This window comes from Erigeron canadensis, chromosome 4 (assembly GCF_010389155.1).
Source record: "Erigeron canadensis isolate Cc75 chromosome 4, C_canadensis_v1, whole genome shotgun sequence".
NCBI classification, from domain to species: Eukaryota; Viridiplantae; Streptophyta; class Magnoliopsida; order Asterales; family Asteraceae; genus Erigeron; species Erigeron canadensis.
In genome coordinates, this window is record NC_057764.1 from 1,530,558 (window position 1) to 1,541,804 (window position 11,247).

At 29.7% G+C, this 11,247-nt stretch overlaps 2 protein-coding genes across 2 annotated transcripts; one reads left to right on the forward strand and one right to left on the reverse strand.

Moving 5' to 3' along the window:
- LOC122596105 (high-affinity nitrate transporter 3.1-like) lies at positions 1 to 1,458 on the reverse strand. Its single transcript, XM_043768625.1, has 2 exons — positions 1,241 to 1,458; positions 1 to 662 (listed from the first exon to the last, which is right to left on the reverse strand). The coding sequence occupies exons 1-2, from the start codon at positions 1,365 to 1,367 to the stop codon at positions 196 to 198; spliced, it is 594 nt and encodes a 197-aa protein (XP_043624560.1). The 5' UTR covers positions 1,368 to 1,458; the 3' UTR covers positions 1 to 195.
- A 5,432-nt stretch (positions 1,459 to 6,890) lies between these two features.
- Positions 6,891 to 9,327, forward strand: LOC122596165 (GDSL esterase/lipase At3g26430-like). The gene is made up of 5 exons (XM_043768696.1): positions 6,891 to 7,194; positions 7,590 to 7,796; positions 7,878 to 8,050; positions 8,567 to 8,837; positions 8,956 to 9,327. Exons 1-5 carry the CDS (start codon positions 6,933 to 6,935, stop codon positions 9,210 to 9,212), a joined length of 1,170 nt encoding a protein of 389 aa, XP_043624631.1. The 5' UTR covers positions 6,891 to 6,932; the 3' UTR covers positions 9,213 to 9,327.
- Positions 9,328 to 11,247: the final 1,920 nt, after the last annotated feature.

Sequence of the window (11,247 nt, forward strand, 5' to 3'; positions counted from 1 at the left end):
TTTACAAAAATGGACAAAGTACAGGGACCATTCTTACATTTAACTCTAGAAAATAAATACATTAATTTGTTGAAGAGTCTTACATTCGAACCTTTGAAAAGTCTCATGATATATAAATTTCTGTGTAATTCATATTTCTGGTAACTGCAAAGCTGAATCATCAATTGGAAGCCATTAAGCAAACCTATTATAGGATCAACTTTTGATTTTAGATTGTCTTTTTTCTATGAAGAAAAATCCAACTAGCGAAAACAAAGAAAACACAGAGAAGCAAATGGATGCAATATCAATTGAAAGATGACGCCCACTGATTCCTTGAACCTTAAATAAGTTGTCCGTCTTCTTATCGTTCGTGGTTTGCCCGTAAGCTATCTCTTCGTTGATAGAATTATACGCATACACTCTCACGAAATACGTGGCTGTAGGTGTATCTTTCTCAATCTTCCATTTAAATCCTTCGACAATATTCGACTCATAAGGTTTGTCATATATAGTGAATTGACATGTTTTGTCTTTCTTTAGTTTGTCATATGTCTTTCTCCATTTTCGGTCCACTTGACTTATTGGTGCATAACATAGCTTCACCTTCAGTTTCTTGTATAATTCAGCAGTTTGGTTCACTCCGAATGTAACAACTATATCGTCTTCCCCGGCTTTTAAAACTGAAAATAACATATGTTTGTTGATTACTTAGTCACTGAAACTCAGTATGCTCCTTAAGCACTAATATGTCTATAGATCTGCCTACTCCGTTTAATCGTTACATATTGGTTTACATGTACAGTTTATTTCTTAATTATTATAATTGATTTTTGGCATGTGTTCATTTTTCTCTATTAGGCCCATCTTTTAACCACATCAAAATTAGTGCTAGAAAAACGTGTTAAGGCTTAAATGCATAAGCGATACCAAAAATACCATGTTTGCTACAAGTGGCATTAGTGATATGTATCGCATGGTAAATTTGGGCTCAGCGGCATGTAGTTGTTTCTTTTTCAGGATGGAAAATTCGTGCTCAATCGTATGCCTAATCATATGCCCAGCTTTTTTTCTAAGGAAAACCTATTTTTTGGAACAACCCATTAACTTTTTATATGCTAACTTCATGTCACAAAGAAGATGTATATGGGTTTCAATTCTACCATTGATACTTGAGTCAACGAAAACATAGAAGTATAAATAAAACATAAGAAACTCAATTGAAACACGAGCTTAACTAGACGAGTGTGGTATATATTACCTTGGCCTTCTGTAGGAGAAGCATCGATGAAAAGAGATTGTGGCACCGAAGAGAAGAGGACATCTCCTGCGGCAAACTTTGACACGAAGAAGAGAAAAAGAAAAGCTTTAAGCAATGAGGATTTCATTTTTGGAAGAGAAGGTGAGTTTAGAATTCTATAGTGTATTTTGAAAACTTTATGAATGGTGTTTGATTAATTAATATGTAGTCAACTTTAAAATGTGATTTAAAGTCAATATTGTCACCTTGGAGACTTTAGTGACCATACATACGTGATGTTATATGGCTTTACGTGGTTGTGGTCTCGACTATATATCAGAAGGTCAAAAGTCTCAACTTCACACTCACACTCATCTTGTGCCTCATTTGGCAAAATTTGGATTTGTTCTCTTATATACTGCCAAAATTCAATGTATTGTTTTGCTTTTAAGATTTTGCTTACTTTAATTTCGGTTCCTACCTTGATTGTGATACTAAATTATAAATCTTGAACCTTTTTATTTCGTTTCAAAATATATTTTCCCCCAAATTTTGCATCAATATAAAATACTATGTGAAACCCGTCTATTTTATTTTCTAACATAATCTATCATAAATGACATACAATAAACATAATGTTATAACGAAAGTAAACATATAATTATATATTATAAAAATTATATATTATAAAAATTAGATGATCTTTATATATGTAAACATCTAATAAATACGAGTAGATTGTAAAATCTACACTTGAAGTCAATAAGATTGTACTTGATATTGTTGTCCAAAGCCACCCAAAAAAACATGGTTTTAGAACTCAAGAAAAACACTCTTAATCAATCCTACCATTGTCAAGCAACCCCATTAAAAAAAAAAATTAAGAGGACATCCTCATATGTTTGATTTGAATGTGGTTAGTGACTCATAAAATGTATACTTACATTCAAATTAGTATTTAGTAGATGTAACTATGTAAGTATTATATATGTAAGCGGGAAACAGTGGTATTCGGCAAACCCATGGACCAGGTCGGCGGGTAGTAACACCACCGCCTGTGTTACGCCAAAAGAGAGAAGGTGTGAATTTCGGCAAACTTTACCAAAGAGACATGGGATGGAATAGGGGTTGTGAGGGACCACTAATGATTAAAAACATAGGTGTTCCTTCTGTTTTTTTTTCTTTTTTTTTTTTCCATTTTTAATATGTATGGCAATGGAAGTTATATATATTAATTTACATATACCATTTTTCTAATATTTTGAAGTAATCACAAAATGTTTTTCTGTTATATTACTATTTTAGAATTTAAATATATTTATTTGAAATACTTATATTATCTACTTGAAATACTTATATGGGTGCCTCTATCTTTTTTTCTTTAAAAGATTTTTTTTCTTTATCGTTTACATTATAGTCCCTATGATTTGATACTATACAAATTTTGAAACTATATTTTTATTTATATTAATTACATTTCAGTCATCCCTGTATTTTTATTTTATTTTATTGTTGATTGTATTTATATTTATTTAGATGTTTTAATTTATATAGTTTTTGATTTTATGTATTAAAAATAAATGACATAAAAGTATGATGTGGAAATAGTGTTTATAAGTTTGGTGACATTTGGTGAAAGTGATATCAATATTTTGGTGAAGTTTGGTAAAGTTTGAGGAAAAATAAAGTAGAGGATTTTTAATGGAGAGTGATAAGGTGAAAATTTGATAAAAGTTTGGTTATGAAATGACCACTCCCTCCCCCTTATAGATTTGATTTAATTAATCTATCTAAATAGGACGTTTATTATAGGACTTGATATTTTTTGAAGTATAACCCATGTATTCCATGGACTAATAAAATTTATAATTATTGACTAATTAATCATTAATAAATAAATGAATATTGTGTATACTAAAAGATGTCATTAGATGAAGTATAAAAAACTATAAGTTAAATAAAAATACATATAGTTATTAAAAAAGGATTTAATTCACATGATACAATAGAAACATTGCTAATAATAACTTAAAATCTTGAAATGTAAAGCCTTATGTACCATATTACTTTAAAATATCGAAAAACTTTAAAATTGCTTTCACAGTTGCTCAAATATAGCATTAAAAAAATGTATGAGAAAAAACAACTTTATATGTTAGTTAAAAATGATGAGTTAAAAATGATGATCAACTTTTATAAAAAAAAACATATTTTAATTTTATAGGAGTGCTAATCTACTATTTAAGACCCAACTGTTTAAAAGCCTTATAATAATGTACGCCAATATAAGTTATAATTTGTACACATATGCTTAGGTGAGAATCGTTATAAAATTTGAATGTAACACAAAAGTTTCAGACTTAATTACACATTTTAATATCTTAATTTTGAGCCAATACATAAAGCTTGGAAATATTATTAAAATATAGACGGAAAATATTTATTAAAATGGAAAATTTATTATTAAAGATGTCAATGTGTGAATATTGATAATATAAAAACTATTGGTATTATTGTGTGAAATTTATTACTAAAGATGCTAATATGTGAATATTGATAAAATGAAATCTATTGTAGAATGTAAATGATAAACAAAAAGGCTTGTAAAACATCATTAATTGTATCACCAATTGGTTGCAGATAGACCCTATAACAACACGTCATTAAGAGATATGACGTCAAATATTACCCACAAAACTCCATTTAATTGTGACTAAATAGCTAGCTTAAAACTTGATTTGGTCTAAGAATTTCTTAGGATTGAAATTTGCTACCAGTCAACTTCTTTATTCATTTTTTACGTATAGATATAACACATAACTTGATTCATCAAGTTTATAAGTAATTGGACTGAAATAACCCCTCGAATATATCCAAGCGAAGAGTCGGTAGATTCAATACCTTTCATGACCTTCGGCAATTTGTCCCATGTTTCCATCAAATGTGACAGATGGTTTTTAATGAACCCCGAGCTCTAATATATGAATCTATTAGCATCTACCTCGGCACTTGTTCACAAAGTGAACTCACATAATAAATTATTTAATTTATAAGTCAAAGAAAGATAACCAACATCCTCGATTCGTCTTTGGTATATAGAAGTTAAGGTTAAACAAAAACATATTAAATTAATCAACAGTTAAAATGCACGAAAGATTTCTAGAAATTAAACTTGTAATTTGCTATCAACTTACATACTAAAAACACGAAATCAACCGAAAAAAATGACACGTTTTATTTGAAAGCATTTCTAATTTTTTTTTTTTTAAAAATATCACTTACAACTTGTTAGATTCAGGCAAACATATTTCCTCATATTTTGTATTTAATAATAATAAAAATAAAAAATCCACATGTTCTAGTTATATCTCTACCAAATTTTTATCTTTGGATTCATAATTAAGTTGAATAATATATAAATGAAAAATAAACCTCGAGATGAAAGTGTTAAATTTCTATGAAAATTATATGATAAATTGTACTACAAAAGAATCATGTATTGTGAATTATAAATAACCAAAAGTTTTGGTTTGCATTAACTGATTATTAAAAACTCTCAAAAGATTTGAATGACAATAACATTAATAAAATTTAAATTCTCATGTCTAGCTATATTAATTATCGGATGAACAATTGCAAGATATATATTTTAAGACAACAATAGTATTTCTATTGTGACTTTCCAAATAATAAACAAAATTCATTGTGGTTCAACTGGCAAAGAAGTTCACATGTTATCTTGGAGGTCATGGGTTCAATCCCTACCTCCAATATTTTTATAAAAAGTTTAATAAAACATCATTGTAAATCTTGATTGCTTACGTGGACACTAAGCAAAGTAGACGTCCACGTGGATGCTGATGTGTCACTTGGATCATTCTGGTGATGCCACATCAGAAAACGCTTACATGGCAGGCTCAGAGAGTGCCACGTGAGCACTTTCTGATAGCCTTATATATATATATATAGAGAGAGAGATTGTTAAATCACTTGTGATTATAAACATCCATCTTCAAGTTTTTAGTTGTCGCAAATTAAATCATAACACACATAATACAGTTATATATATATATTAGGTTTTTGACCCGTGCGATGCGCGAGCTGTATAAAAAACTATATAATATACTTTATATATGAAGAAACGATAGCGAACATATTTCATTAGAATTACGTGATGTGAACTATATCGATAGTTTAGTAACATATAAACATATGGTTGAACAGAAATAGATTTAACCAAAAGCTTGACAAAATATGAACTTAAAGAGATAGAAGGACTTAAGCTATTAAGCTATACTTTAAATTACCATTAAGAATTTAGTAATATGTTTTTCTTCTAGTAATTCTAGTAATTTGTCTTTTATTGCCACTAAATGATTTACATCTAGAACATGTATCATGTAGTCGTTTTGTTACAACAGAACTCAAAGACATACAATTTGATCCTTAATGTAGAATGACAATTTCACTACATTTCTCTCCAAAAAAGTTAAAAGTCACATGAAAAATTACAATTGGCTGGATATATAATTCAAAGAGGATAATTTAACTATGTCTTAATTAGGATGTAGAATTTGGTTTAAGGGTGGGGTAGGTCTCGGACTCCGGGTGATTTACAATTACTTGAATTTATATGACTCAATTTTTTTTTGGGTTTTGCTAAATGAAACCCTAAGGGTTTTTGTTAAAATGTATTAATTAGTTGTACGTTTACCATAAAACCCATCTTATTTGTACTTACCGGCTATTGGCAAAGAAGAAGGTATACACCAAGGTAGTTTTTGTACTTAAAAGAGGATATTGTTTATTAAAAAAAAAGTTTAAATTTGGAACATATATTCAAGGTGTAGTTACTATAATGTTAAGATTTATGAGTTTCGATGTTATCTTTTAACTAATTAAATCTATTTTTTACACTTAATTTGTTTTATTTATTTGTTTTATTTTTGTATATTCATATAGTTTTGAAAACTTCCATATAATCATCATAAGAAAAAAAGGAAAAGAACTTTATATAATGTTGAATAAAAAAGATAATGAAATATCATTAGGTATAGATGTGATTTTTTAGTTAAAGAGAAGATATCATTTTATCTAATGAGAAGATCTTAGATTTCTACAATATATTTATTTATTTATTAATAATTAATTAATAGTTTTGTTAATGACAGCCCTTAGGGCTGTCAGTATTAATTAATTTGATACATTAAAATTTATACTTTGTCTTGCGAAAATTCAGGGGACGATTATTGATATATAAAGTATTATTTTTTATGCATGTAATAGCTGTTAATAACAACCCTTAGGGTTGTCATTATCATTTTCCATTAATTAATATATATATAAGTTCATTTTTTTTTTTAATATATAGTTTATTTTTGAAAAAAATATGGAGTTGACACATATCCTATGTGGCATTGTTTCAATATAATTTTATATTGCAAGAAGGCTTTAAAAAACTTGGTTAACTATTTTTTATAAGAGTTATAGATAGATATAAACAATTTCAAATACAAACATGTGTATCAGGCCAAAAAGGATATATTTCTACTTTTAATTAAGAATGAAAACAAAAAAATAAAGAAAGAAAACGAAAGGTAGATCCATAAAATATGATCACACCCACGGATATTGTTTGTTTCCACAGCCTGGAAAGACATATTGGCCCCTTATCTTGCAATGCATAATTCAATTTGAATTCTGCACTTTTATCATGGAGCACAATGGCTGCAAAACTTCTGGCATGAAAGCTTATGTATCACTCATACTAATATTATTATCAAATCAATCTGTGAAGGCCAATATCAGCAACCAACCATGTGATTTTCCGGCCGTTTTCAACTTTGGTGACTCAAACTCGGATACTGGTGGCTTGTCCGCGGCTTTTGGCCAGGCTCCTCCACCCAATGGGGAGACATTTTTCCATCGTCCGGCTGGTAGATACTCTGATGGGCGTCTGATCATCGACTTTATAGGTATGCACTTGCGACCCCACCCTCCTAAAGTAATATGTCCGGGTTGTGTTTGGGATTACATCATATAGCTTAAGTTTATGCAATCATGTTTTAGTGATTCCTTTATGCTACGGGGTATCACAATTCATAAGTTTATAAGTAAATATTAGTCTAGTCATGGTATAATAGTAAAGGTATTTGATGAAATTTAAAATGTGTATATGATATTTTAAATAGAATCTGGAAGCAACCTCTCTACACCGTCGTGGTAGGGGTAAGGCTGTCTACATCTTAACCTCCCCCATACACCGTCGAGGTATTGGGACCCAAAACCCGTGGAAGACGGCATTGGGCGTTACTTACTTAAAAGAATTTAAGTTTCAATAAGATTAACCACTGAATTCGTGTTTTCACAGTACAGAGTTTGGGGCTACCCTACCTCAGTGCATTTTTAGATGCTTTGGGTTCAAACTTCACCCAAGGAGCCAACTTCGCCACAGGTGGTTCAACAATTAGACCTCAAAATACAACTCGCCATCAAAGTGGTTTAAGTCCCATCTCCTTAAACGTTCAATCATATCAGCTCAACGATTTTTATCATAGGACTCAAATTATTCGCAAAGGTAACATCCCATACATACAGATACATAATATGTCATGATGTATGTATTGTATATTCATCTAATCTCTATATCTAAAAGCAGAAAGTAGGCTCTTTGAGGAATTACTTCCCAAACTGGAAGCTTTTTCACGTGGTTTATACACGTTTGATATTGGGCAAAATGATTTAACCGGTGGTTTGTTGTTAAACTTGTCAATCGATCAAGTCAAACAATCGATTCCTGATATCCTAGGTCAGTTCAAAACCGTCATTCAGGTGAGGGATTCATATTTTTTAAGATGTAATTTGTCATACTAAATTTATGTAGTGAATTATGCTTATTGCTTAAATCATACCCCAACTTATTGGCTGGGGTCGAGCTACTAAATTTTTTATTTCCATTGAATTGTTATGGTAAAACTCTTTCCGAAAATTTTATTTTCGGAATTCGAGGGACTAAATTTGCCAAATTCAAAACATGATAATTAAAACATCCCGTAACAGGATTATCTTATCGTTTTTTCGATTCTTTTTTTCTCTTTTTCTTCCTCTGGTTTTTTTTCTCTCAAACACATCCACACAGAAAATTCTTAATCTTTGATTGTATCCGATTGAATAGTTTGGGTGAACCGCCAAATTGATTCAATCTGAAAGCGATCACGTGCCTTCAAAGATTGATTATATCCGGTTATTTTGTTTGTTATCTTGAATTTCCCCTACAATAAGTTTAACAAATTTTGTCTCATATATTGTACATATCTCTTACTTATTTGATCAGGCTTTTCGTTATAGGATGTACACAATAAAGGAGCAAGATCCTTTTGGGTACACAATACTGGTCCAATTGGGTGTTTACCATACATATTGGAACATTTACCAATCAAGTCGGAACAAAAAGACAGCAACGGATGTGCTAATCCGTATAATGAACTAGCCCAATTCTTTAACCTTCAGTTAAAAGACCTTATAGACCAGCTACGAGAGGAACTTCCTGAGACCGTGATCACCTATGTCGATATTTATAAAGCAAGATATACACTTATTAGTCAAGCAAGCAAGCATGGTAAACATTCATAGGTTTGACAAAAAAGAAAGTTGTTTTAATAAAATATAAAAGTTGGCAGTTCAAAAAAAAAAATTCTTTCTTGTAAGAGTAGTGCAAATGTTTGTTGAAAATGCAGGATTTGAGCATCCCCTTAGAGCTTGTTGTGGCTATGGCGGAAAGTACAACTATGACACACATGTTGGATGTGGCGGAAAAGTAAGCAACGGCGGGAAAGAGATCTTTGTAGGATCTTGTAAAGATCCTTCGTCTAGGATTTTATGGGATGGAATACATTATACTGAAGCAGCGAATAAATGGGTTTTTGATCATATTGTAAATGGGTCATCGTCTGATACATTGGTCCCATTACACTTGGCTTGCCATAGGAAATGAGAACCAAACTATTGTAAATGCAAATTTTAACACCAATTTTTTTTATTCCATGTACCATAGTGTCGTTGTGGTAAACAATATTATCATTACAATAAAGATTTGCATCAATTATGTAGTTCATTGGATATTAAGTTGATCTCGATTGAGATAAAATCACCAAAGCCACAAAATCTTAACACACGCATACAATCATATACCGTGTTTTATCGGATTAGTAAGAAATCATAAGCCAAAGTGACCAAATCAATTGTTCCGAAATGAAGAAAAAGACCATACCAAATCTAAACTATATTATAAAGCAAAAAGCCTCTAGATTTTTTAAATTGAACTTAAATTTTCAATATTGATTTTAAGTACTTCCCCAAAATGCCCTCTCATCTATTATATATTTATCTAAAATAACTATAATATCATTTCTCTCTCCTCAAATTTCAACCAATCATTTTTTTTCTCTCCTCCATAAATCATTTTATTCTTCTAATTCATTCAAAATCTTTTATATCAAAACCGTACAACGATAAATTATAAAAATTATATGGGTGTTCTTAAAATTCCATGCTCTTTCATTAAAGTAGTCATTCGATATACTTTCGACGAGTTTTTAAATCCGACGACGGAACCCGTACGATTAAGGCATTTGGCTATCACACTCTATAACCGGCCTATCACTTTCTATGACCTATCACTCCATCATCTCACCGCCGTAACGCACGGATACTTACTCTCGTAGTTTATAAGCATATCACACTAACTCAGAACTTAAACCAAATTGAACACAAATCAGATGGTGATATGGAGGTCTCAACTTATTATAACCTCTTGTTGATGATAAAGTTGTTACATCAACATTACAAAAACAAACTTGTTTTACTCCCACAATTTCACTGAAAACTAGATTATGATAATATTATACAAACACAATGATTAAAAAAATATATATATAATCAATATGTCTAAATTTTCCAAACCTTACTACAAGGCCTGGCCTCTCTATTCCAGAACCATACTTTCAGTTTTCCAAACGGGTCGAACCTAGACTATGTACAAAAGCGTGCTACCACCATCCGAATTTTCCAAACCCTTTTACATATGAAAAGGTTATTTTGTTGGTTTAACCTCGACGAATATTGATTATATCGAGTTGATAGTAAGGATGACAAAATGGATCTGATGATCTGATGAGATCATATTCATATATTTTTTTTATTTTTTCTATTTTCCAATAATACTAAAACGACCTCAAAAATTCCATCTTGAGAACAAGAGAACCATTGGAATAAAAAACAATCAATTGAGTTTGGACGGTTAGATTGCTTCCCTACCTTAACTTCCTTTTTTATTTAACATTTACCTTATATTTATATTAGATTAGATAGTTTTATGTACTATACTAGATATTTAAATAAATTAAATTTATTTTACACGACAGTTGTAAACAATTTAACATTGGGTAAATACTCTTGCTAATCTTACACAACATACAACAAATGATAAATAAATAATGGGTAACAACAGTTGTAAATGACGGTATAATATTTCGATATTATTTTTCTTTGTTTATTACTAACTAACTATCTAACTCGGGTTCAACCCGGGCTTTATTAATAAAAGTTTTATAGCTTATATTTCAAATAAATATAATTAGTTTATTAATCAGCATAATATGTGAATAATTTAAAAATCTATTATGATAAAATTATTTAAGTAATTAAAATTTTAAAAAACCATGTATAAAATATTAGAGTTTTTAAAGAAAATTAAAAGCTTTAAATAAAATGCTTATGATATCATAAGTAATATAAACAAAAAAAGTTTGTCGTTCAAAAAAAATATATAAACAAAAAAACTAAACTTCAAAAATTTTTTTAGAAATGACAAATAAACTATTTTTATAAAATAATGATGTCATAACAATTGTATTTTATTTAATATACACTAGGCTGATTGTTAATATAAGACTAAAAGAAATGGTGATAATAATTTTGAAAATTGACAAATAGTCGTTTCATGAAAAAATTTAATTAGATAACTATAT

What these genes read in the sequence shown, in the direction of transcription:
- LOC122596105 (XM_043768625.1), bottom strand. Translation starts at nt 1,367, where the DNA reads ATGAAATCCTCATTGCTTAAAGCTTTTCTTTTTCTCTTCTTCGTGTCA. An exon ending in TTCTCCTACAGAAGGCCAAG is followed by an intron (nt 663 to 1,240) that starts GTAATATATACC and finishes TGTTATTTTCAG; the next exon opens with TTTTAAAAGCCGGGGAAGAC.
- LOC122596165 (XM_043768696.1), top strand. Translation starts at nt 6,933, where the DNA reads ATGGAGCACAATGGCTGCAAAACTTCTGGCATGAAAGCTTATGTATCA. An exon ending in TCTGATCATCGACTTTATAG is followed by an intron (nt 7,195 to 7,589) that starts GTATGCACTTGC and finishes GTGTTTTCACAG; the next exon opens with TACAGAGTTTGGGGCTACCC. An exon ending in GACTCAAATTATTCGCAAAG is followed by an intron (nt 7,797 to 7,877) that starts GTAACATCCCAT and finishes ATCTAAAAGCAG; the next exon opens with AAAGTAGGCTCTTTGAGGAA.